Here is a 27,821-nt window from a genome sequence, read left to right on the forward strand (position 1 = left end):
ATCGAAAGGTAAGTAAGGAACCAATATTTCTATCATCATAAAATTTTTTTGGCTTAAACAAGAGCACCAGTCTCTTCGGAGACGTTTGGGTTCTTAATTTTCGAAAAGATCCACCATAAATAATAAATTATAGGAAGATAAATTCTTCCTCGTATTCTTTATTGTTGTCCGCACCCTCCAACTGGCTTGTCCAAAAATTACTATCGCTACCAAAGGAAGAAATCCCGGATAAATAATTGAAAATTAAGCGGCGGATATAACAACTCATAGATAATTTCCATGAGAAGTATTTGAACGCTTGTCTAATAAGCTTTAATTTACGACCTTAAACTTGATGTTTTGACCATTTCTTCCAATAATTTGATAGCCTTGAAAATTATAATGGAATCAAAAAATGTTGAAAATATGGTTTCCATTCAATATCACTTATGCATTTCCACATTATAATCGAATTCCATCAGTTGTATTTTGTTGTGCACAAAATAACCTGTAAATTTCACAGCTATTTCATATTTTAAAAGTATTTCTTTTATTACTTATGATGTATCAAATGTACCTCTACTCCCTATGATTATCACTGGTCTTGTCATTACGATAGCACCTATAGTTCTTATCTGATCTTAATGAAATTCTTCAGACTCATTCTATAGGCGATTATCTTGATCAAGTTTAAAGATGGACTGAATCGTTCGAATAATTTTAAAGTTATGGCTGTTTGAAATTTTCACGATTTTTCGAATAAATCAGTTTTTATTCACTGTTGAAGTTTATATAACATTAAAACTAAAACTGATAGACGATTTCAGTAAAAGTATCTTGAAACTCGTTTAGTAAGCTTTACTTCATGACCTTAAGCGTTATGTTTTGTCTATTTCTTCCAATAATTTGATAGCGTTGAAAATTCTAACGGAATCAATAACTGTTGAAATTATGGTTTTCATTCCACATAACTTATGCGTTTCGCCATCGTGATAGTAATTACAGTTATGATCTCATACTAATTAAAATTTCTATACTTTGTTGACGTGGAGGTTAGTTTGGTACATTACATATATAATGTTTTGTCAAATCAACTATCTGAAGATCTCTATCAAAAATAGTCGTTGTCCGTTTTTACTCTCACTTTTAGAAAACGAGCCTTATTTCATATCATGACTATACACTAACATGTATCACAATATATGTATGTATGAAACTTTTCTATAGATTAATTGGAAAATCTACCTTCCATTTCGGCTCCCAAATAGCCTTTTTTTCAATTATAGACAACTTCGTAACTCGTAACATATCAATTATCAATGCTTGTTGTAGTTTCTATATACTTAGAAAAATGCTTTTCTCAAAATTTGTAATCCTTCAAACGCTCTATTCGTAAGATCTAATAAAAGTTTTTTCAAAATATCTTCTGAATACACATTTTATAAAAAACATGAATATGACCATTTTTGTAAAGAATTTAATATCTTGGGGTGTAACAATATCAATAATAAATATGGTAATTGTTTCATATTATAATATGGATAATCATAAATGTGATAAATATTTCATATTTCTAAATACAAAAATAGGGAAAAAATTGTGGAAAAATTTATAAATAGAAGAAATAAATTATTCACTTATAAGAGTAATAGTACTTTGCATAGCGAGTGGTGAGTTTTTATCTGGAGAGCACAATGTTTTTGACACGAGTTGTAAGTGCACACGCATGGGCGCCGGCGAGTGCTTAGTATGCATCGGATACAAATGCTAAGAACATTGTGTTTGACCGATAAAGACTTAACCCACGTGCTATGGACTATACTTTATTCAACAATTGTCTAATTGTTGCGAATTATGTCAGCAAAGTAAACACTAAATCAGGGGGGGATCTATATGATACTAGTTTTTGACTTCTCTCACTACTCATTCCTTATTTATTTTAATTAATAAAAAATAACCAACGTATTCATTCGTAGACACTGATATAAAAGTTATATGATTGATCATACTACTTATTCTAAATATATCTAGTGTCGAGATTATTTGCTTTAGTGATAATAGTAGAGTTTGTTTTTGAGAAAGGTCGATAATGACTTTTGAGAAATGCGTGTTATGGGTTCAAATGCGGTTGTTTATGACCCCATAAACACACACTGTTGAGGACCATGAAACGCCATTTGCTTTTTGCCGACTTATTAACCACCGATCGGTAAACGGTAATTTAAGGTTTGCTTTGCAGATATGATAAGTCTCGATATTCAGGCATGCGTTGAATTAAATAAATTATCCATAACTACACCTATCCCTGAATTAAGATGTGATCAACTATAGCAGGTATTAGACTCCCGATGCTCGTTTACCTGAACTGCTAGACACAGCAAGGTCGGTTGAACTCACAGGCATAGTTAAGACACGCTCTACCTTCACAGATCATTGTCATATTAATTAACAAATAACTTCTTAGAAAAAAATTCTGACAGTAGTGTTTTGGTCTTCACGAACCTATTAGACTACTGCTTTTTAAAGCGATTTAATTCAATAAACGATTGCTAAAGTTTTGCCATAGCTGAAAAAATTGGGTAATTTCGATTAAATCTAAAAGATCATCAGGATTAACCTTATTCAAATTTATTTTCAGAACCTTTCGATGCAGCTTCCTGGATGTTGGTGGGAATAGTGTCTATCCATGCTGCTACTTTTATGATATTCATATTTGAACGCTTATCACCAATGGAATCAAATACTAAAGTAATGTATCAATTATACTTTGTATCGGGAATTACAGTTACAAAAATTTATTTCTTTCAGAAAATAATCCCACAGAAGACTCATTTTTCAATAACCAGGTCTTATTGGTTAGTATGGGCAGTTCTTTTCCAAGCGTCAGTCCAAGTTGATTCGCCACAAGGTAACACCGCTAGGTAAACAACACTTTTTTCTACTATAGTATGAATATTCATAAATATTTGTAGAATTTCGTGTCTTTCTCTATATAGTTCACAGGATTTTTGATGGGAAAACGTTTTATCGTTGATTTAAAAACGATAAGCAAGAATTTTTTCGTAACTTCAAGCATGACTTAATCCCTGCTATGTACTATTAGGTCACCCATTTGCAATAAATAGTAATAAACACAGCAAACAACAAGAATTGTGCAAAATCAAAATACTAGATGTGCTGGCTCTGGCTCCTAACTGATGTATGGTGTAGTTAAACCATTGGGCACTTATCGTTTTCTGCTATAAATGTAAATGTAAATTGATCTGTGAACAATAAAATATATTATTGAAATTCAGCCGTAATGAGCAAATAATAAACAATGGTAATTATTGGATTTCTGAGAATAATCGATTTAGTTGTTTGAGAAAATATTGTGAATGATGCATTAATTAGTCAGTTCCAGTAAATTTTTTTGATGTTATTCATTCTGGATATACTATTTACAAAAATTAAGCGATATAAAATAGAATCCAAATAATTGAGTGATTTTCAATATGCTGTTACTTGGAGGAAAATACATGTATAGTAAAAAAAAAACCAAGTGTAGCTTTAAGTGCCTTGTTTTAGATCCAAACTCAAAAACTGTTAATCGTGGTGAGTTTTTTAGTGGTGGTGGAAACTTTTTTCCGCCACCACTGAAAAAAAAGTTTTTTAAATTTAGTTCGACTTAAAAACGGTCGATAAGAGTCATTAATTTTTTTTTTTTAAATCTTACGCTGTATGGTTTTTAGATGTTTGAATGCTCTTTGATTTCTTCCCGTTAAAAAGTCTCTATGACGATTTGGCGTAGAGTTATCGCTGGTCAAAGCAGCAAAGTACGTTTAGACTTTGACAATCAATGACGCGAGAGATATTGATCGTACATGGAGCAGTAGGATTTTGAAAACTGCGAAACATTTTCTATAAGATACAATTACAGTGTAACCTTGATATAACGAAACTAAAGGGAAATAGAAATTATTCGTTATACAGTGTAACCTTGATATAACGAAACTAAAGGGAAATAGAAATTATTCGTTATATCGAGTTATTCGTAATAGTAAGGTTTGTTATATAGAGGTTATATTAAACTCAATTCGTTAGAACAAGGTAAACAAATTTCCCCTAATAAATAACAACTCATTTAAATCAAAACACAGAATTATTTATTTGTCAACATTTAAATCAGTTTCTGGTCAAAATAAAAGTCGCTATCAATGTGTAAGCATAGAATATAAACAAAGAATGAAAGCGTAGGAAATTAACAACATGATTAAAGGACTAATGATAGCTTAATCTTCATTTTTCGTTTCTTTACTTGAAAAAAAGTCATAAATTGTTGTTTGCTTGCCAATGTTAGTTATCATATCATTTTCCGTTTTTCTGCAACACTCAAAGAACACCTTTCCCATTTTTCAGCCATTGCTACGTTAAAACTACTAACATTAACAAACAGCAGTGTTTACATTAAATTTCATCAAACAGCAATGACTGTCTTATGAAGAATTAAACGTATTACCACTCGTTAAGACATTAGTTATTGTGGAATTGAATGGGGATAATTTGTAAGATACCTTACGTAGAGGTTATAGGCTGGAAAATTCGTTATTTAAAGGTCAATAATAGTTTCTATCTATATTCTGCAATGATTGAACTTTCGTTATAGTGAGGTTGTTTAAAAAATATATTCGTAATGTAAAGGTATATTTTGCATAGGTCCTTATGGGCAGTTCTGGGAGATTTTGAAAAATTCGTTAAATCGAGGAATTCGTTATATTGAGGCTCTTTATATTAAGGTTACGCTGTAGTAGCTGTTCATAAAAAAAAATTCCAAAGCCATCATGGTGAAATAAGTACGAATCCGCATATTTAAGGAAACGAGACATAACACGCTCGCTTCGCTCGCCTTCATTCTTTCAGAAATCCCGCCATTATCTCGGTCGACCAATCGACAACCGAATAAAATAGTCACAGAAGTGACGTAAAACGATACAACATCCGGTCATCAACTTTTTAGAAGAGGATTTGGATAACTTTTATTATTTAGCACAAAAATTTATTTTTTCTTAATAGTTCGATTCTTCTCAAATTTCGAGCTCTGTATCTTCCTTTCTATAAGCTCTATTAAAACGGCTCTGATAACAATTTTTAGAGAGACTTAAATTTTCTGCAAATTATTGATTGCTAAATGATAAAAAAAAATTCGGGCACCTGTTGGGCCTACGAGCCAGTCTCGAAAAATCCCGCTGTTTCCGAGCTCAAAGAGCTCAAAAACATCGTTGTGAACACATTTTCAAGCACTTTGAGCTTGAGAATACTTATTAAAACAATTATTTTTTATAAGCGCTCCAATCTCGAACAAGTTACGTTCTATGTTCAAGTTTGAGAATTTAAAAATCGGAAATAACTAATAAATAAGCATTTTAGGTAGATTTTTTTTAAAATCTAACTATTGTAGTTGTCCTCATGGTCGATTTTTCAAGGAATTTCGTTAAAACTATCATAAGTAGTTGAGGAGAATTCAAAAATACCATACCGGTTGAGAAATTTATATATGTATGTATATATATATATATTAGGGTGCTTCGTTTGAAATGACTATTTTTTTTTTTCCAAGTCCTATGTCAAAATATTATTGTACACATTGAAAAAAAAAAATCTCACCAAAGATGAGCTCTTAATTTTAATTTTAAGTACTCGCTAAATGAATTTGAAATTTTCCCATTCGATTAACACGTAAATTTTAATTTTATTTTTTCAATTATCTATAGCTTTACGGCATTCCAAGATATTTGATCAACCATAGGTGGAAATCACAGAGGAATCGTTCCTCTTTAAAAGTGCTTGTAGCTAATTTATGTTTTCTAACTGACCTTACCGGTAAAAAATCTTAAAGCCAATTTTTTCTCAAATTTCATGGTTTCTTTTATTTTACTCACAAACCATTAACTTTACGACAAAATTGTACAGGACTTTTTTTGTAGGGAATTTGATTTCCTACAATAAAAGGTTGGTAAACCATTACCGTAGAGCTAGTAGTTTTCGAGATAAATCCAATTAAACATCTCAAAATTTGAAAAATCGCTGCTTCATCCAAGATTTTAGTACTTATTGATAAAATTATGGCCGAAGAAATATATAACATATCCTGGTTAATATATCATCAAAAATATGTCATGTAAAACAAAACTGTCTCCTACTACATTTTCTTCGTTTTTTCTTTACTTAATCCAATCGCCTCTGTTTGACCATCGGAAGCTTTTTTAATTACTTTTTCTCTCAGTACAAAGATAATTGTTTCATACTTGTTATATTTATATATGAATGTGTAATATGTATTTTTATATTTTGTTCTTATACATTATTTGTGTTTTCAGCAATGATTTTACCAAAAAATAAAATCTTGGATAAAACAGTGATTTTTCAAATTTTGAAATGTTTAATTGGATTTATCTCGAAAACGACTAGCTTTACAGTAATGGCTTACATAATGTAAAATATTAACTTAAAACTACATTAAATATTTAGTTTGCTGGATCGGGATGGTGAAAGAAATAAAAATTCACTTTTCAATGTATTGTCCATATTTAATAAAAATAAATCACAGATAATAGCAAGAGTACAAGAGTCGATCACGAGTTTATATCAGAGCACTCATTAAACATTATTCGATTGCATTTGAGTTTAATTGAGTTAATATAAATTGCATGGCACCGTACACATGAACATTATATTATATACATATAGAGCGTAGTTGAAGATCGAGTTTGTTGAGTTTAATAGAATATGAGTTTATAAATTTACACGGCACCATACACGTGAATTAATTTATACAAAAGAGCGCAATAAAGAGTAAATTATTAACAATTAATGATTTACAAATATCATCAATAGTTCGAGTATACATTTTTGGCACAATTAATTTTAATACGCGACATTGAGAACGAGTAAGAGCCGAGTATGAACTTAATAGATGCTCAGCGAGCCGAGTCTGAACGTATAATAATTACTTTGCAGTCACAAATAAAATTTGATATTGATTTTTGAGATTAAGATTACTGGATGACTGAATGATGACATCAGTCACACCAGTTGACATCATGTCCAAGCAAATAATTAATTGATGAGTAATGAAAGTGAATATAATTAAGAATAATTATTTGTGGCTGCAAAGTCACGTGATTGCGAGCATATGTATATATATATATAACCGGCATGTTAATTTGACACGTGGTCAACACAAAAATGATCACAGATTTTATTAATTAAACTGAGAATATAAATAAAAAATATAGATGAATAATAATACCTGATGAGTTTGCGAGTGGTAGTCAAATTAGATTAATTAACGAAACACGATAATTAACACGATGTAATTAGAATAATAATACTGACAGCACGTGGTGTTCTATGCCATGTGTTGTAGAATAATGCCAGTTGCCGCGTAGCTGGCTATCGAGTTGAAATTCCGAGTATTAGAGGGCGCGTCGATAGCAGCACCGCTGGTATAGTAGAGCGTCGAGTTATCAAATGTTCTGGCGCGAACATTTGAAATTTACGCAACATTCCGCCCGCCATCAGGAACAGAGTTGCTGATTATGATCTTGAGTACCTGATGATTGATGAGTAGATTGCCATTAAGTTAGGCATCTGGTTCTGGAGCAAGTGGTAAGAGTGCGAGCTTGGCAATTGGACGAGTGAGAGTACCAGTGGCTGTTTGAATGGTTACCACTCGAGTAAGGTTGTCCTTCCCTGGATGGAGCGCAGTCACTTTCGCGAGTGGCCATCGAGTTGGTGGAGTTCGTTCATCAGTGAGAAGGACTAGTGAGCCGAGTTTGATGTCATTGCGAGCATGATGCCACTTGGTTCGAGCCAGATGACGTTGAATATAGCTGGTGGACCAGTGATTTCAAAAATGCTGGACACGTTGCTGAATGAACTGCCAGCGAGAGAGTCTTGATACTTCTGTATCCATGAGTGAAGGTTCAGGGATCGCAACGATTGGTCTCCCAATGAGAAAATGACCTGGAGTGAGCGATGAAGGATCCTGAGGATCGTCGGATAGAGCCTCCAATGGTCTCGAGTTCAAAATCCCCTCCACTTGCGTTAAAAGAGTCGTAAGTTCTTCAAACGTGAAGGCTGATTCTCCGAGTGTGCGAGTCAGGTGATGTTTCACCGATTTCACTGCGGCTTCTCATTTACCACCCATATGGGGAGCAGCAGGAGGATTGAAATGCCATGTGATTTGATGCACAGTGGCCCAATCGAGTAGAGCATGAGATTCTTGAGTGCCTTGAGTGAAGAGCCGCTTGAGTTCAGAGTATGCGCCTTGGAATGTTGTTCCACAGTCGCTGTAGAGCGATGTACATACCCCTCGACGGTGAATAAACCGTCGGAGAGCTGCTATGAATCCTGATGATGAGTAGTCGCTGACAAGGTCGACGTGAACTGCTGATGTGGTCAGACAGACAAACACACAGATCCAGCCCTTGTATATCCTGGATCCTCGACCTTTCCATGATTTGATTGATACTGGACCAGCGTAATCGACTCCAGTGTGAGAAAATGGTGGTGCTGGGGTGACACGTTGAGTTGAGAGTTGTCCCATTAATTGCTGAGCCCGAACACCTCGATGACGAGCACAGACGAGACATTTGAGTATGTGTGAACGTACTGGTTGACGTCCACCAATGATCTAGTATCGGAGTCGAGTATGAGCGAGTGTGAGTTGAGTACCACCATGCATGGTACGCTGATGGGCATCAGAGATGACGAGTCGAGATAGAGCAGCATCACGAAGTAGAATTGCAGGATGCTTCTGTTGATCTGAGTTTGGAGCATTTTCCAATCTCCCCCCTACTCGGATGATGCCATCGGTGTCTTGATAGGCCACCAACCGAGCAAATGGGTGATCCTTTGGCCATGATGCCTGTTTTTCGAGTAATTGGAGTTCAGAGTAGAAATGAATACGTTGAGTTTCCTTGATGCAGAACTGGAGTGCGAGGTTTATTTCAGTTGATGTGAGTGGACGAGCGAGAGTCGAGTGTGGTATGCGTTTGATTATATCGCGTACCCTCCCACAAATTGCTGTAACTCTGAGCATACGCAATAGTGGGATTGGACGTTCCATTAGCGTCCAAGACGAGTTGAGTGGTTGAGCCGAATCATAGAGTGATTTGACTGGACGTTCTTCCAGGTGAGTATCTGCATCTTTATGAATAGGACTGGTTGGCCAGGACGGCGAGTCTTCGAGCAACCATGATGGGCCAGACCACCATAGTTGATGAGTTTTAAGCTGACTGGTTGTCAAGCCTCGAGTTGCACAATCTGCTGGATTGTCAGTGCCAGGGATAAACTTCCAGTGGCCATCTGGAATTAGTTCTTGAATAAATGACACCCTATTCCTGACAAAGTCTTTCCAGCGAGACGGGTGCGAGTGTATCCACGTGAGCGTGATTGATGAATCGGTCCAAAGATATGTTGGCACATGCGAGTAGTTGAGTGTAGTCTGGCAGTGTTTGACGAGTTTTGCCAACATGTGAGCCGCAGTGAGTTCCAAGCGTGGAATCGTTAGGGGTTTCAACGGTGCCACCTTGGTTTTAGAGCAAAGCAGCGTAACCTTTGCTCTCTGAGTTCGAGTTGTTGGTAGGACCTTGATAAAAACTACCGCAGCCATCGCCAATTGCGAGGCATCGGAGAATCCATGGATTTCTAGAGCCGAGTTCGTGGACGAGTGGATCCATCGGGGAATCTTGATGATGTGAATCATGTTGAGTTGAGTCTTGAATGAAATCCATTTCTGACGCAGTTCGGCAGACAATGGAGTGTCCCAGCCGAGTTTTACAAGCCAAAGTTCCTGCATGAACATTTTGGCTTGAATTATGAGTGGTGATAAGAATCCCAGTGGATCAAAGATCTGAGCAATCTCTGATAAAATTGCACGCTTCGTGCATGGTTGAGTTGAGCATGGTGGCGAGTGTTTAAACGAGAATTGATCCTTGTTTGAAGACCAGTACATCCCAAGAATTTTGGTGCTGACTTCTGGATCTTCAATTTTATATTGTGTAATCGCTTCCGCACGATTGAGCTGAAGTAGTTTTCGATGATTGCTTGCCCATTTGGCGAGTGGGAATCCGCCCGCCTTGCACAGACCCTCGATATCATCTGCAACTGCTTGCAGTGACTCGAGATCATCTGCGCCTCCGGAAATGTCGTCGACATACCGTCCTTTTGTGAGTGGATCGATTGCGAGTGGGAATCGATGTCCTTCATCTTCGACTAATTGAAGCAGGGCTCGAACAGCGAGAAATGGAGCTGATTTCGTCCCATAAGTAACTGTAGTGAGTTTGAAGGGAATGATGTTTCCTTCCTCATCAAACCAGAGTATTTGTTGCAGACCCTGGTCTTTTTCGTGAACCAGAATTTGTCGATACATTTTGGTGACATCTGTGATAAAGATGAACCGGTGTTGTCGCGAGCTGATGAGTACGTCGAAGATGTTAACGAGTAATTTTGGCCCGGTATGCATGATGTCGTTGAGTGAGAGTCCTGAACTGGTTGGTTTTGAGCCGTTGAAGACCACACGGATCTTGAAGTTGTTGTTGTCCTCCTTCAGTACCCCATGGTGGGGTAGGAAGTATTGAATTGATGATGTAGATGATGCCGCAGGCATCATGTACTTGAGTTCGAGATACTCTGCCATGAAGTTCATGTAGAGTGTTTTGAGCCGAGCATCATGATCAAGACGTCGCATGAGGTGTTGTAAGCAACGACGAGCTGCTGTGTATGAGTTCCCCAGCTGCTGCGGGTCTGATATCAATGGCAGTCTGACGATGTATCTGCCAGAACTGTCTCGAGTGTGAGTGTCCCGGAAGTGAGCTTCACAAGCCTCTTCTTCGGGAGTTCATGAGCGTAGTTGAGTTGGACTGACCTCTTCTTGGAGCCAGAATCGAGTTAGTAAGTCTTGAAGATCTTGATCATGATGATTGGAGACAGCATGATGAATTCTCAGTGGTTTGTTGAGCCGAGCTTGGACTGGACCAATGATAATCCAGCCAAAGATGGTGTTTTGAGCGAGTAATCCAGGAGATTTGCACTTGATGATCTCGCCAGTGATGACCTGGCCGTAGTAATCAGCTCCAAGGATGACATCCGTTGGACCTGGTGTTCCAAACTCTGGATCTGCGAGCGTGAGATGCGAGTACTGTGCCAAGTCAGTATCTAGGATTTGGTCAGATGGTGATTGAGCAGTTAAACCACTGAGAATATGTGCCTAGATCGTGAGTGATTGATTCGAGTGGCATGAGCGCAGAGTGAGAGTTGCACACCCTCTGGTTTGGCCAGCCTTGGCTGCACCGATCCCTAGGATAGTAAGGTGTGATCGAGCACGAGAAATATTGAGCATTCTTACCAATGAATCTGTAACAAAGGATATCTCAGAACCGGTATCTAAGAGAATGCGTATTGGATGAGTACTTAACTTGGTCACTACGTGGACTTGACAAGTCGCTAGTAACGTAGCGTAATGATGAGTTTGAGTACAACCAGTTGTTGAGTTTTGAGTGGGCGAGTGATGAGTACGAGTGCTGCGATCATGGGTATGTTGAGCTTGAGTGTGGGCAAGAGTGTTGTTTGAGTGCGGTGAGTTTGTAGTAGGCGAGTGCGAGTGCGTGTCGAGTGCTTGAGTGTCGTGCGGAAGCGCAAAGTCTTATTGAGTTTAAGCAGGAGCACTTCGAGCTGGAGTTGCAGGGATTCCTGGGTGAATCATAGAGTGGTGCTGTTCCTGACACACTCTGCAGGTGAATTGCGAGTTGCAAGACTCGACTCGGTGGTGTCCAAGACAGTTTGGGCACAATCTGGCTTGGATCACCAGCTGAGTTCGTTGTTGTGGAGTCATCTTGCCAAACTGGTCACATCTGACCAGGTAGTGATCACCTTGGCACAGGTCGCACGGATACTGTGCTTTAGCCACCACTTTGGGTTGAGCGCTTGCTGGTGTTGATGCTCCAGCCGATTTTGGAGCCGAGGATGTTGCCATATGAGCATAGGAGGTCTTATGGCCTTCGCCAATGATGACTCGTTGCTGGTTAATTAACGAAACACGATAATTAACACGATGTAATTAGAATAATAATACTGACAGCACGTGGTGTTCTATGCCATGTGTTGTAGAATAATGCCAGTTGCCGCGTAGCTGGCTATCGAGTTGAAATTCCGAGTATCAGAGGGCGCGTCGATAGCAGCACCTCTGGTATAGTAGAGCGTCGAGTTGTCAAATGTTCTGGCGCGAACATTTGAAATTTACGCAACACATAACTTTTTTTGGAGAAAATCTAATTCCCTACAAAAAAAGTCACGTACAATTTTGTCGTAAAGTTAATGGTTTGTGAGTAAAATAAAAGAAACCATGAAATTTGAGAAAAAATTGGCTTTAAGATTTTTTACTGGTGAGGTCAGTTAGAAGACATAAATTAGCTACAAGCACTTTCAAAGAGGAACGATTCCTCTGTGATTTCCACCTATGGTCGATCAAATATCTTGAAATGCTGTAAAGCTATAGATAATTGAAAAAATAAAATTAAAATTTACGTGTCAATCAAATGGGGAAATTTCAAATTCATTTAGCGAGTGCTTAAAATTAAAATTAAGAGCTCATCATTGGTGAGAATTTTTTTTTTCAATGTGTACAATGATATTTTGACATAGGACTTGGAAAAAAAATAGTCATCTCAAACGAAGCACCCTAATATATATATATATTTAGTGGTTGAGGTGATAATATGAATTATTAAAACCAACTAATTAATTTAAACAAATGTTTTATTTAAATAAACGGAAATAACACAGTGATTGTAAGTAGATACAGTAAAGTAAGAAAACTGGATGCGTGTATACAATCCCACGGTCTATTACTAATTGTCCCCACCAATGTGGTAGAGATGGATAAATGAATAAATCGATGTTCGACGGAAACTGTCGAATTTTATCGATCGCGTCACTTAATAGCAACGCTACAGAACTCTCTTTGTTTTTTTTTTTTTTTTTAAATTTAATACACGATAATTAAAGTAATGGAATATTTACAAATGATATGAATAAATAAATAATTAAATGGATGAATATTATAAAGTAGTGAATCATTACATTGTAAAAAAAAAACTTTTATGCGAAAAAAAAATATTAAATCGCGTAAATTTTTAAATATTAAACCGGACTCGGCGTTTTACGGTCTCGGTTGCTGTGTTATTCGGCTGGGAGTTTGTTATTATCGTCGAAGTGTCGACTGAATTTGCCTCGTAGACTGGCTTTAATCTATCCACAGAAATGGCGATTTGTCGTCGACGAAAATCAACGATGAAGTATTTATCGTGTCGGGTTATTACACGATATGGACCCTCGTACGGTGGCGAGAAAGATGGTCCAACCTGGTCATTCCGTACCAGTACGTGGCTGCAAGTACTAAGGTTCCTGAAACAGAAAACAGAATGCTTGCCGTGACGCGACATTTCGGCCGGTGCCAATGAATTAAAATGACGTCTTAATGTGTTAATGATATCATGAGGTGAATTTTTGTTACTGGGAGTGAGTAACTCACTAGGTAAACGAATTGGCTCACCGTACACTAATTCAGCCGGTGTCGTCTGTATGTCGTCTTTCCAGGCAGCGCGTAAGCCGAGCAAAACGGCTGGTAATGCGTCATACTATGACTCTTGGTGACACAAAAGTGCTGATTTCAGCTGACGATGTAAACGTTCGACGAGACCGTTGGCTTGCGGGTGATACGGCGTGGTAGATAGGTGTTTTATTCCGTACATTTTCATCAACGATTGGAATAACGACGATTCGAGTTGCGGACCTTGGTCCGAACTAATGCGTTTCGGTACTCCGAAGCGTGAAATCCAGTGCAGCGATAGGCATGTGCTATCGTTTCTGCGGTTCCATTAGATAACGGGACAGCCTCAGGAAACCTCGTGAATCGGTCGATGATTATTTAAAAACTGGTTAAAGCCTCTTGATGTTTTCAAAGACACTAAGTCGATGTGTATGTGCTCGAATCGTTCAGTTGGAGGTTCAAAACTGGCGATCGGCGATGACACGTGTCTCTGAATTTTATTCTTCTGACAGTCGATGCAAGATTTCGCCCATTCCGGCAATCTTTATTAATTGAAGGCCAGACATAACGTTTGGAGATCATTTTCAATGATCCTTTGATTCCAGGGTGAGCGAGCGTGTGTAGTGAATCGAACACTTTCTTTCTCAGCGGTCCTGGAACGTATGGTCGCACCGTACCTGACGCAATGTCACAGTACAATGCTAAACCGTTGTCAAAATTGATTCGTCGAAGCTGCAAGGCGGTTGTCTGTTGCAGCAGTTGTTGAAGCTCGAGATCTTGCTTCTGTGCGTCAGCAAGTTCTTCTGATGTAATGGCAGTAGACACTGCTTCGACTCGTGACAGTGTGTCAGCGACAATATTGTCGTTGCCCGACACATGTCTAATGTCAGTCGTAAATTGACCGATGAAATCCAAACGGCGGAATTGCCATGGTGAAGCTCTCTCCGTACGCTGTTTAAATGCGTGTTGGAGCGGTTCATGATCTGTGTAGATCGTTACGTGTCGACCTTCAAAAATAAGCCAGAGATGTCTCACAGCTTTGTAGATCGCGTGTAGTTCTCGATCATAAGTCGACAATTTTTAAATCGATGACTGTAATTTTCGGCTAAATAAAGCTAGCGGCTGCCAGTCATTGTTTACGCAATGCTGGAGGATGGCACCGATCCCGATTTCTGATGCATCGGTAAAATCTGCCCAATCCACGTCGGTTCTTGGATGCACGAGAAGTGTTGCATCAGCGAGAGATCGCTAAGCGGCATCAAAAGCGATTTGCAAATTGGCTGTCCAGTTGACAGGATGCGATCCTTCGATTTTCGGTCCTTCCAGTACTTTATTTAGCGGTGCTCAAATTTCTGCAGCGTTCTTAATGAACTTTCTGTAGAAATTAATTGTGCCGAGGAATCCACGAAGTGCATTAACGGTTTTTGGAGGCTGAAGATTAACGATAGCCTCAACTTTTTCCGGCAATGGTTTAATGCCGTGTTCGTTGATTATAACCGAGGAATTTAACTTCGGTTTTGCCTGGTTGGCACTTCGGAACGTTTATTACTAGTCTATAATCACGAAGACGTTGAATTAATATCTTGAGGTGTTTTGAATGCTCCTTTTCGTCTTTGGATGCGACTAGTATATCGTCGATATATGGAAATACGAAATCCAGATCACGGGTGATTTCGTCGATAAATCTCTGGAACTCTGTGCTGCATTTTTGAGTCCAAAAGTCATGTATAAAGAAAGCTTTGGTAAAATCAAGAAGGTTTGTTTCCTATGTAAATATGCGGCAAAATCATCCATATATCGAAGCGCGTATTTATCGATAAAAGTACGGTCATTTAATGGGCGATGATTGCCACATGGTCTCCATCCACCGTCGTTTTTCTGGACCATGTGTAATGGCAAGGACCAAGCACTCTGCGATGGCCGACAAATGCCTTGCTCAATCGGAACTCGTCTTGAGCAATTTTTAATTTGTCCGGCGATGAGCGACGAGCTTTGCTAGAAACAGGTGGACCAGGTGTTGTACGAATATGGTGCACCGTTGAATGTTTCCTTTTCTTATTGTTAGACGGATCAGGTCGTGTGATATCGGCGAACTCACGTAGCCATTTCATGTAACGGAATCACCATCCACAGCCTTGATTTTGTCCAATGCTGTTGTTGCGTGGAAATAACCGGATGATGTCAAACCTGTAATGCCGTCGCGTAAGCATTTGCGTTTAAGGTCGACTAGCAAGTCATAATGACTCAAAAAATCAGTCCCAAGTATCGATTTGGTGACATCGGCAACAATAAAATTCCACGTGAAATCTCGACGCAGTCCGAGATTCAGTGTTTTTAAGGATAATCCATAGGTTTCGATAATCGTGCCGTTTGCAGCATAAAGCTGATAACCTATGAGAGTTGTTTGCGATTTCATCGAGCCGCGAGGAAAAACTGATAAATCAGAGCCAGAGTCCTCGAGAAACTTGATCCCAGTGACTCGATCTTTAATAAATAATCGGCGTGAAATCGATTGAGAATCACTCTCCGCCACAAGTGATTCTCGTAGGCATTTCCCTACCATTTACAGCCGGGAGCGCATGCGCGTGCATTTTCGCCAAATTTGAAATGATACCAGCAATAGTCGAATTTCTTAACTTTCCGAGGACAATGGTGTTAGTATGCTCTGGATCGTGTATTTGGAAGTTGCTCTTGAGTGAGCATTTCGCTAACTTCGGCAGTCAACAGTGCAAGTTGCTTACGCAAAGCAGCGAGTTTCTCTGCGGCGGATGCGTACATATTGAAATATAAAATATAAAAATAACCTTCCAAATAATAATATCACCTGCACTTGAAATTATATTATTTTAATTTTTCTACGTATCCAGCGATGACTCGTCATTCAGGAATGTTTGGCTGACTCTCTGGCTTAATCCTCGAAACTATTTCCGATGACGTAGCTACCGGAAAATTTAACGCGACACTGCACGAAATAGGCAATTTTATTTTCAGCGCGCAAAAACTTTTATCACTATTCGATTCGCACTAAGGGTCCCTCGAATCAACACTGACGCGGCATAACGTCCATAAGATGCCCTGCAATGAACAGCGGTGATAAAAACAATGATAAAAAATTCACTGCACTAATTAACTTAGAACAAATTCACACAAACATAACTGTGAATACAAAAATTATATATATATATATATATATATATATACATATGTGTGTGTGTAGCGCTGGTACTAGATGAAGCGATCAATAAATTTCGGCAGTTTACGTCAAACATCGAATTTTCATTTATCCGTCTCTACCTCATTCGTAGAGACCATAAGTAATACACTTATCCAAAAAATTAAAGGAACAAAAAAATTTTATAAATGTTTTAGGGATTTTTGGAAGGCTGTATTTTTGTGAGAAATGATCGTATCAAAAAAACAAAAAAAGCAAATTAAAGCTTGAAATCTCTCGTTTAATGATCTTTCAGCAAAATATTTTTTTGAGCCACGGTTTTTGCGGAATCATAAGAAAAAGGTCGAGACAAAATTTTTCTAAATTTTAGGGTTTTGTTTTTAAGGTCTACGGGGCCGGGAAAAATTTTTTCAAAACAACAAATTTATAGCTTGCTTAGGAAATTTATTCAGCTACAATTTGCTTTTTTTTTTCTGTACATCAATTTGCTGCTGAGATATCAGCCTTCAAATGAAAAAGGATCCTTTTGTCTATGATTATTGATATCTCAGCAAATAATGGCCACACGGTAATTTAAAGGACAGTTTGAGAAACTTAAATAAATTTCCTACAAGCCCTATTTTCGATTTTTTCCGAAAAAAATTGTTTTTCATCCTTGATATCCATTTGAAAAACCCTTAAAAATGGCCATTTTCTGGTTTTTTAGCCGACTCATCGCTACTATGCAAATATTGATAAAACAAATAATGTTGCCAAGTAATTTTACAGTTTGATGTACCCTCATAAAACCTGGAAATTTTCAGAGTGATCCATTAAATCGCTTGTCCGGGCCGACTGGTCAAAGTTTTACAAAACAATTAAAGGTACAAGTTTTGTTCCTTAATTTGTGTGATCATTACCAAAGTGAATAAATCAATTTTTTCGGATATTCTTCCGCTTTTGCGTTAGTTATTCAGTAAATGTAAGGTTAAAAAAAAAAAAAAACATTTTGAGAAACTTAAAAAAAAAAACTAAATGAAACGTAAAAAAAAAAAAGTAAAAAAATTCTTGTTTTACCTCGTTTTTCGGAATTTTTTTTTTTTTTTCTTGAACCTTACATTTACTAAATAACTAACGCAAGAAGTGGAAGACTGTCCGAAAAAAATTGATTTATTCATTTTGGTAATAATTACACAAATTAAGGAACAAAACTTGTTTCTTTAATTGTTTTGTAAAACTTTAAGCAATTGGCCCGGACAAACGGTTCAATGAATCAATTTGAAAATTTCCAGGTTTTATGAGGGTACATCAAACTGTAAAATTACTTGGCAACATCATTTGTTTTATCAATATTTGCATAGTAGCGATGAGTTGACTAAAAAACCAGACAATGGCCATTTTTTAAAGGTTTTTCAAATGGATATCAAGGATGAAAAAAAAATTTTTTTTGAAAAAATCGAAAATGGAGCTTTTGGGAATTTATTCAAGTTTCTCAAACTGCCCTTTCAACTACTGAGCAGCCATCATTTGCTGAGATATCAATAATCAAAGACAAAAGGATTCTTTTTCATTTTAAGGCTGATATCTCAGCAGCAAATTGACGTACAGAGAAACAAAAAAAATCAAATTGTAGCTGAATAAATTTCCTAAACGAGCCATGAATTAGTTTTTTGAAAAAATTTTTCCCGGCCCCGTAGACCTAAAAAACAAAACCAAAAAATTTAGCGAAATTTTGTCTCGACCTTTTTCTTATGCTTCCGCAAAAACCGTGACTCAAAAAAATATTTTGCTGGAAGATCGTTAAACTAGAGATTTCAAGCTTCAATTGGCTTTTTTTGTTTTTTTGATACGATTGTTTTTAAGAAAATACAGCCTTCCGAAAATCACTAAAAAATTTATATAAAATTTTTTTGTTCCTTCAATTTTTGGATAAGTGTATACCGCTGGACTGCATACACGCATCCAATCATTTTTTTCTGTATGCTTACTATTACTGTGTTATTTCGTGAGTTGAATAAAACATTTGTTTAGCATAATTAGTTGGATTTAATAATTTATAATATTACCTCAACCACTAAATTGGTGACCCCGAAGTGATTTCCTCTGTAGAGAAGCGTCGAACACGAGTATTACTCAGTTTATAAAATTTCGTGAGTTCTCGCAAAATTTTTGCCGCGAATATTGTGTCACGTTGCTGATTAATCGGCGAGACCGAGATTTTCCATTCACAGTGGTTTTTGTGTGAATTTGTTTTTTAATAACTGCTATAAATTTTCTTATCATTGTGCAGTTTTTCATCTTTTGTCACCGCTGGTGCATTGCTGGGAATCTTATGGACGTTATGCCGCATCAGTGTTAATTCGAGGGACTATTCGTGCAAATCGAGTTGTGATAAAAGTTTTTACGCGCTGTAAATAAAGTTGTCTATTTCGTACAGTGTCGCGTTAAATTTTCCGGTAGCGACGTCATCGGAAATAGTTTCGAGGATTAAGCCAGAGACTCAGCCGAATATTCCGGAGTGGCAAGTCATCACTGGACACATAAAAAAATAAAAATAATATAATTTCAAGTGCAGGTGATATTTTTATTTGAAACGTTATTTTTATATTTTATGTTCTAAAATGTACGCATCCGCCGCAGAAGAAATCGCTGATTTGCGTAAGCAACTTGCACTGTTGACTGCTGAAGTTAGCGAAATGCTCACTCAAGAGCAACTTCCAAATACACGATCCAGAGCATACCAACACCATTGTCCTCGGAAAGTTAAGAAATTCGACTATTGCTGGTATCATTTCAAATTTGGCGAAAATGCACGCGCATGCGCTCCCGGCTGTAAATGGTAGGGAAATGCCTACGAGAATCACTTGTGGCGGAGAGTGATTCTCAATCGATTTCACGCCGATTATTTATTAAAGATCGAGTCACTGGGATCAAGTTTCTCGAGGACACTGGCTCTGATTTATCAGGTTTTCTTCGCGGCTCGATAAAATCGCAAACAACTCCCATAGGTTATCAGCTTTATGCTGCAAACGGCACGATTATCGAAACCTATGGTTTATCATTACAAACGCTGAATCTCAGACTGCGTCGAGATTTCACATGGAATTTTATCATTGCCCATGTCACCGAACCGATACTCGGGGCTGATTTTTTGAGTCATTATGACGTGCTAGTCGACCTCAAACGCAAATGCTTACGCGACGGCATTACAGGTTTGATCACATGGAATTTTATCATTGCCCATGTCACCGAACCGATACTCGGGGCTGATTTTTTGAGTCATTATGACTTGCTAGTCGACCTCAAACGCAAATGCTTACGCGACGGCATTACAGGTTTGACATCATCTAGTTATTTCCACGCAACAACAGCATTGGACAAAATAACGGCTGTGGATGGTGATTTCGTTTATATGAAACCGCTACGTGAGTTCGCCGATGTCACACGACCTGATCCGTCCAACAAGAAGAAAAGGAAACATTCAACGGTGCACCATATCCGTACAACACCTGGTCCACCTGTTTCTAGCAAAGCTCGTCGCTTGTCGTTGGACAAATTAAAAATTGCTCAAGACGAGTTCCGTTAAATGATTGAGCAAGGCATTTGTCGGCCATCGCAGAGTGCGTGGTCATCGCCATTACACATGGTCCAGAAAAAGGACGGTGGATGGAGACCATGTGGCAATCATCGCCCATGAAATGACCGTACTTTTATCGATAAATACGCGCTTCGATATATGGATGATTTTGCCGCATATTTACATAGGAAACGAACCTTCTTGATTTTACCAAAGCTTTCCTCCAACTTCGAGTAGCTACAGAAGATGTCGAGAAAACAGCTATTATCACTCCGTTTGGCTTATTCGAGTTTTTATACATGACTTTTGGACTCAAAAATGCGGCACAGACGTTCCAGAGATTTATCGACGAAATCACCTATGATCTGGATTTCGTTTTGCCATATATCGACGATATACTAGTCGCATCCAAAGACGAAAAGGAGCATTCAAAACACCTCAAGATATTATTTCAAGGTCTTCGTGATTACGGACTAGTAATAAACGTTCCGAAGCGCCAGCTAGGCAAAACCGAAGTTGAATTCCTCGGTTATAGTCAACGAACACGGCATTAAACCATTGCCAGAAAAAGTTGAAGCTATCGTTAATCTCCAGCCTCCTAAGACCGTTAAAGCATTTCGCTGATTCCTCGAAGTCACAATGACTGGCAGCTGCTAGCTTTATTTAGCCGAAAATTACAATCATCGATTCGAAAATTGTCGACTTATGATCGAGAACTACACGCGATCTACAAAGCTGTGAGACATCTCTGGCTTATTTTCGAAGGTCGATACGTAACGATCTACACAGATCATGAACCGCTCCAACACGCATTTAAACAGCGTACAGAGAGAGCTTCACCATAGCGATTCCGCCGTATGGATTCCATAGGTCAATTTACGACTGACATTAGGCATGTGTCGGGCAACGACAATATTGTCGCTGACACATTGTCACGAGTCGAAGCAGTGTTTACTGCTATCACATCGGAAGAACTTGCCTATGCACAGAAGCAAGATCTCGAGCTTCAACAACTGCTGCAACAGACAACCGCCTTGCAGCCTCGACGAATCAGTTTCGACAACGGTTTAGCTGAGATCGGTAGAGCTGGATCGCTGAGAAGGAAAGTGTTCGATTTACTACACACGCTCGCTCACCTTGGAATCAAAGGATCATTGAAACTGATCTCTAAACGATACGCCTGGCCGTCGATTAATAAAGATTGCCGGAAATAGGCGAATTCTTGCATCGATTGTCAGAAGAGTTTAGTGGTTGAGGTAATATAAATTATTAAAACCAACTAATTATGTTAAACGAATTTTTCATTTAACTAACGAAATACTGTTTGTTAATGTTAGTAGTTTTAGCGTAGCAATGGCTGAAAAACGGGAAAGGTGTTCTTCGAGTGTTACAGAAAAACGGAAAATGATTTGATAACTAACATTGGCAAGCAGACAACAATTTATGACTTTTTTTCGAGTAAAGAAACGAAAAATGAAGATTAAGCTATCATTATTCCTTTGATCATGTTAAATGTTTATTTAGATAGTGAGAATTAAGTTATTAATTATTTAAATAGCTGTTTGTACAAAGAGTTTTTAATTTGAATATATTTTTAATGTTGACTAAGAAACTAGGATTATTGGTAAACTTCTTGATTTGCAGTCGGTATAACAGAATGTATAATATGAATTACTGTTACCACAGTGGTTTCACTTGACAACTGATTCGAGTAACATGTTTTTTGTTTATCAATTAGTTACTTGGCTGATAAATGTTATACTTGCTCTTAAATTTGTTAGTAAGACTGTATTGTATTAAGTAGTTTTTCCTTCATATATTACTTTAATTAACGATGAAGTGTTGGTGGGTACCGCTCATCTGAGAGCAATACAAGTGATCCAACCTTTATTTTGTGATGAGATGTATTCCATTTTGAGATGGACTGATGAGATTGTAAGCATTCTGCAGACCACTGATTCCAGAAATGCTGCAAGCAGGTGTAAGAGCCTTGATGATGAGATCGCAGTGAGATTAGGTTCCAGGATGGTGTTGATCGCAGCACTACGGATAAAATGTCCGGGTTTGAGAGCAGTGAGATCGTCCGGATCCTCTGAGAGTGCGCTGAGAGGGTGAGAATTGAGAACTGCTTTGACTTGGATGAGAAACGTTGAGAAATCTTCATAGGTAAGCAGCGTATCTGCGATGGTTCTTTGAAGATGATATTTAATTGATTTTACGGCAGTTTCAAATTTACCGCCCATATGAGGAGCCCCAGGTGGATGAAACAACCACTGAGTTCCATCATTGGCGAGATGCTGCTGTAGGTGATATGATTCTTTGAGAGCGCCGGTGAGAAGTTGCTTGAAAATGATATTAGCACCCTTGAAGTTCGTCCCACAATCACTTCGAAGAGTGCGGCAAATTCCCCGTTGACTCATAAAATGGCGGAATGCCTTGAGAAAGCCTTCAGAGGAGTAGTCGGTGACAACCTCCAGATGAATGGCTGATGTTGAGAGACACACAAAGACAGCGATCCAGCTCTCGTTACATTTGGTACCGCGGCCTTGATAGAACTTCAGAGTCACTGGACCTGCGTCATCGACTCCAGTGTTCTCGAAGACGAGAGATGGTGAGACCCGATGAGATGAAAGCTGACCCATGAGCTGTTGAAATCTGACTCCCCGCATACGCACGCAGGTGAGACAGCGATAAATAAAGTTTTTTACTGGTGCTCGTCCACCGAGTATTCAGCACTTTTCGCGAACATGAGACAATGTGAGGTGGGTACCTCCATGCAAGGTGCGTAAATGAGAATCTGCGATGATGAGACGTGAGAGCGTAAAATCCTTGGGCAGGATTGCTGGATGTTTGCTGTTAGCATCCAACGTTGAGTTCTGAAGCTGTCCTCCGACTCTGATGAGAACAGCTTAGTCGATGAATACTGTGAGTCGGGTGAAACTGAGATTTTTTGAGAGCTTGATCTTGAGATAGTGATGCGATTCCTGATGAAAAATGTTCCTGCTGAGTAGTTTTAATCCAATGGATCAGAGCTGTTTGTAGTTCAGTGGGAGTAAGAGGTGAGATGCTGATTTTTGAACCAGGTATTTTCTTGAAGCATGAGATTGCTCTAAAAACTGTTGTTGTGCAACGTAGAAGAGCTGTGAGAGTAGTCCATTAGTGAATGAGAGATGATAGTGGCATGAAAGGTGGACTTGTTGAGACATGAGACTGGCAAGGTCTTATTTCTGAGTTTACTTGCTCTGTGTCATCTGATGTTGGACTGAGAACTTGATGAGATGGCCAGTGAGTGGAAGGATTAGCTAGCCAGCTGGGTCCTGACCACCATAGCTGATGATTGATGAGTTGAGACGAGGTGAAACCCCTGGAAGCGCAGTCAGAAAGGTTTTGCTTTCCTGAGATGTATCTCCATTAAGCTTCTGGAGAATGTTGCTGAATAGGTTTAACTCGATTCTTGACGAATTCTTTCCATCTTGTAGGTTCACTGGTAACCCAGGCTAGTGTTGTAGATGAGTTAGTCCAAAGATAAGTTGAAACATGAGATAGTTGAAGCGTTGTTGAGACATGAGATGCAAGTGTTGAGAGCAATAATGCAGCTGAGAGTTCAAGTCGAGGAATAGTAAGTCGTTTGAGTGGTGAGACCTTGGTATTAGAGCAGATGAGAGAGATGAGAGCCTGTTCGCCAGGTTGACAAACTCTGAGATATATTACTGCAGACATTGCAGCTTGAGAGGCATCAGAAAACCCGTGAACCTTGATGCTTGATGAGTTTGGGTGAGATTGATCCGTCGAGGAATTTTGAGTTGAGATAGTTGAGGAAGTTCATCGCGCAAAGTGTTCCATCGGTGAACTAGCTCTGGTGAGAGTGCATCGTCCCAGTCGACCTTTTGAAGACAAAAGTCCTGGATGAGAATTTTTGCCTTGACTATGACTGGTGAGATTAAACCCAAAGAGTCAAATAATTGAGCTGCCTCTGAGGTGATGGTGCGCTTGGTAATGCTGAGAGTCTGAGAAGTCTTGCCAGTAAACGTGAGAACATCTTCTTGACAGTTCCATGAGAGGCCTAATATTTTTGAGAGATTATCTGAGAATGAATGAGAATCTTCTGGACTGAGTGATGATGAGATTTTGCTAAACTCAGGATGATTGCTCTTCCATTTGGCTAATGGGAGGCAACCTGAGTTGCAGAGTGCTTCTACATGATTTGTAATGTCGTTGAAATCGCTGAGATTGTCAGCGCCGCCACCGATGTCGTCAACGTAGCTGCCTTTTTGGAACGGTTCTGCTGCTAGTGGATATTGAGACCTTTTGTCGATGAAAAGTTGCTTGAGAACTCAGCCAGCTAGATACAATGCAGGTCGAGTGCCATATGTGACCGTATTGAGTTGTTAAGTCACGGTGAGATCATTTTCAGTCCAGAAAATGCGCTGATAATCTCTGTCATCAGGGTGAATGAGAATTTGACGAAACATTTTTACGATGTCCGTCAGAAAGATGTATCTGTGGCTTCTGAGATATAACAGAACATCACAGATCTTTAATTGCAGGCTTGAGCCGATACGCAGGTGATCATTGAGAGGGCTGGCTGATGATGTTTTGCTTGAACCATTGAAGACGACTCTCAACTTGGTCGTTTCACTGTCTTCGCGAACGACGCAATGTTGAGGTAAATAATATGCCTGAGATGGTTCAGCTGATGATGGTGAGACTCGCTGCATGTGTCCGAGTGCTTTCTACTCGGTGAGAAATGCGGTGTATTGACCCTGAAGTTCAGAGTCTTGAGAAAGACGCTTGATGAGACGTTTGAGACAGCGCTGCGCAATATGACGAGATTTACCTAGCTTCTGAGATGACGATTTGAATGGTAAACGGACGATGTATCGTCCTGATGCGTCACAAGAATGAGTTGCTAGGAATTAGCTTCACACTCAGCTTCCTCGACGGTGAGAGTTTCGTTACAAGACTCTGGAACTTCTTCAAGTTCCCAGAACTTTGTGAGAGAGTCATGCAGTTGAGAATTTGAGATGATATGATGAGACAGACTAGGTGATTGATGCGATTGTTGATGACTTGGGCTGAGAATTGTCCAGTCGAGCATGGTTTGCATGGAAATTGGTTCTGAAGAACTTCCTGACCTGAGACCAGATCATATGATTTGACCGTAGAAATCTACGCCGATGAGAAGGTTAATTTTACCAGATTTGTGGAATTCTGGGTCGGCGAGTTCTAGATCTTGAATATGAGACCATAGAGCTGGTGAAATTGAGACTGATGGAATCTGCGCTGTGATTTTCTTGAGAATATGTGCGTTAAGACATGCGTGTTCTGATGAGATGGTTGAACGCAGTGTGAATGAGACCATACCTTCTGTTTTTCCTGATGAGATATTACCGACTCCTTGTAACGGTATGGTAACGCACGTTTTGATCCCCGGAGAAAATATCCCCGACAAAATATCCTCGGACATAATATTCTCAGACAAAATATCCTTGAACAAAATATCCTCAGGACAAAATATCCTCAAGGCAAAATATCCTTATGATAAAATATGTTTATATTATACACTAATGCAAAAAATTAAAGGAGCAGAAAAATTTTATAAATTTTTTAGTGATTTTTGGAAGGCTGTAACTTGGTGGAAAATGATCGTATCGAGATTTAAAAAAAAGCATTTTACAGCTTAAAATCTCTAGTTTTTGTGCTTTTTTTTCAAAATTTTTTACAAGCTCCGGTTATTGCGCAAACATGAGAAAATACCGTGAGACGAAAAATTTCTAAATTTTTTATTTTTTTCCGAAGAGCCCACGGACCGCGGAAAGATTCTTTCAATTAAACGAATGCATAGTTCGTTTAGCAAATTTAATCAGCTTCAATTTAGTTTTCTTTTTAACCTCGTAGGACGATTTGTCGCAAAGATATCAGCCTACAAACAGAAAATGATCCTTTAGGCTTTGATCATCGATATTTCAGGTACCAATGATCGCACAGAAAGTTGAAGGACGGCGGTGAAAACTTGAATAAATTCCCTACAAAACTCTGTCATCCTTTTTTGGAAAAAATTTTTTTTTTATTCTTAACATCCATTAAAAGAAGTATTAAAAAATGACTTTTTTTGGTTTTTTAGTAAATCAACCGCCACTCTGCAAATATCGATAAAAAAAATAATGTTGCCAGGGACTTTTATAGCTTAAAGTACCCCCAAGACCCCTGTTAATTTTTAAATTGATCTATCGAACCGTTTTTTGGGAATCATCGATCAAAGTTGAGCTAAACAATTAAAGGAGCAAGTTTTGTTCCTTTGATTGTGTAATCATAATCAAAATGAAAAATTTTTTTTTTTTCGACTTTTCTCAAATTTTTGCGTTGGTGACTCAGCAAATGCAAAGAAATGAAAAAAAAAAAAATTTAGAAATTTTTTGTCTTGCAGTATTTCTCATGTTTGCGCAATAACCTGAGCTTTTAAGAAATTCTGAAAAAATGCACCAAAACTAGAGATTTCAAGCTGTAAAATGCTTTTTTTCAAATCTCGATACGATCATTTTTCATCAAGTTACACCCTTCCAAAAATCACTAAAAAATTTATAAAATTTTTCCGCTCCTTTAATTTTTTGCATTAGTGTATGAAAGATTATTATTAATTTTTTGCTAGTTTATTTTATATTTTATTTATATATTTTTTGTTATATTATTTTATATTCCGTCAATTCATGGAAATACACTTTTTTCCGATTTTAAATATATTTTAAATTTTCGCTCTGAAAACTTGCTTTATATCGTTCTGCCATCTATTGTCACAATACTAAAATATTTTATTTTAGTGACTTTCGTGCCATCTAGTATAATTTATCCACATAGACAATGCCATTTTGATCCACTCCAATTGATGATATCTTTGTTATTGAATATATTTCGTTGTATAAATTGTGGATTAATTATAAACAGTAATCGGAAAAAATAAATTAGTTATTAATAAAAGTAAATTGCTATTATTAGTTGTTCATATGTATGTACAATGCCTCTTTAATTTATCAAGTCTCAAAAAAACAATAATTTATTATTACATGATGGATTTCTTTATTCACGCAAAAAGGTTAACAAAACTAATATTACTTGGCGTTGTACTGATGTAAATTGTTCTATGATAATTCACACTGATTCTGATGACAAGAAAGGTAAATATTTTTATTGAAATATTTGTAAAAATATTTTTATGTTTTTCATACCTTTATATCGTTATTCAGGTAAGATTTTGGGGATTATACCAGTTCATGAGTATGCCGCTAATGCTGCAATGGCGCCATCGAAAGTTTTGAAAGCTAAAATAAAAAAAAAAGCTCAAAAAACTGACTCCAATCCAAGCACGATCATTTCTACAGTATTGCGTGGAGTAAAATCTCCGATAGCTGCCAAAATGCCAAAATCAATTTATTCATTTAAATATAGTGGAAACCTAAAACATGCAAACCTCTCAATAAGACAATTTATAGATAAATTGAGAAAAATATAGATAGCCCGAACTGGGA

The 27,821-nt window shown here is 37.9% G+C and overlaps 1 protein-coding gene across 9 annotated transcripts in view; it reads left to right on the forward strand.

Annotated features, from left to right (window-relative positions):
• The window catches only part of LOC130665417 (glutamate receptor ionotropic, NMDA 2B), a 1,452,633-nt gene that overhangs the window by 1,135,527 nt on the left and 289,285 nt on the right, over window positions 1–27,821 (forward strand). For all 9 annotated transcript variants that reach the window (XR_008989544.1, XM_057465786.1, XM_057465780.1 and 6 more), the window contains 2 exons: window positions 2,618–2,727; window positions 2,788–2,900. Coding sequence is in view for 8 of the 9 variants with exons in the window: in XM_057465786.1 (XP_057321769.1) it covers window positions 2,618–2,727; window positions 2,788–2,900 (223 nt within the window). In the remaining variant the exon portion in view is untranslated. The remainder of the gene's footprint in view (window positions 1–2,617; window positions 2,728–2,787; window positions 2,901–27,821) is intronic.

Source organism: Microplitis mediator, chromosome 3, assembly GCF_029852145.1.
Source record: "Microplitis mediator isolate UGA2020A chromosome 3, iyMicMedi2.1, whole genome shotgun sequence".
Classification (NCBI taxonomy): Eukaryota; Metazoa; Arthropoda; class Insecta; order Hymenoptera; family Braconidae; genus Microplitis; species Microplitis mediator.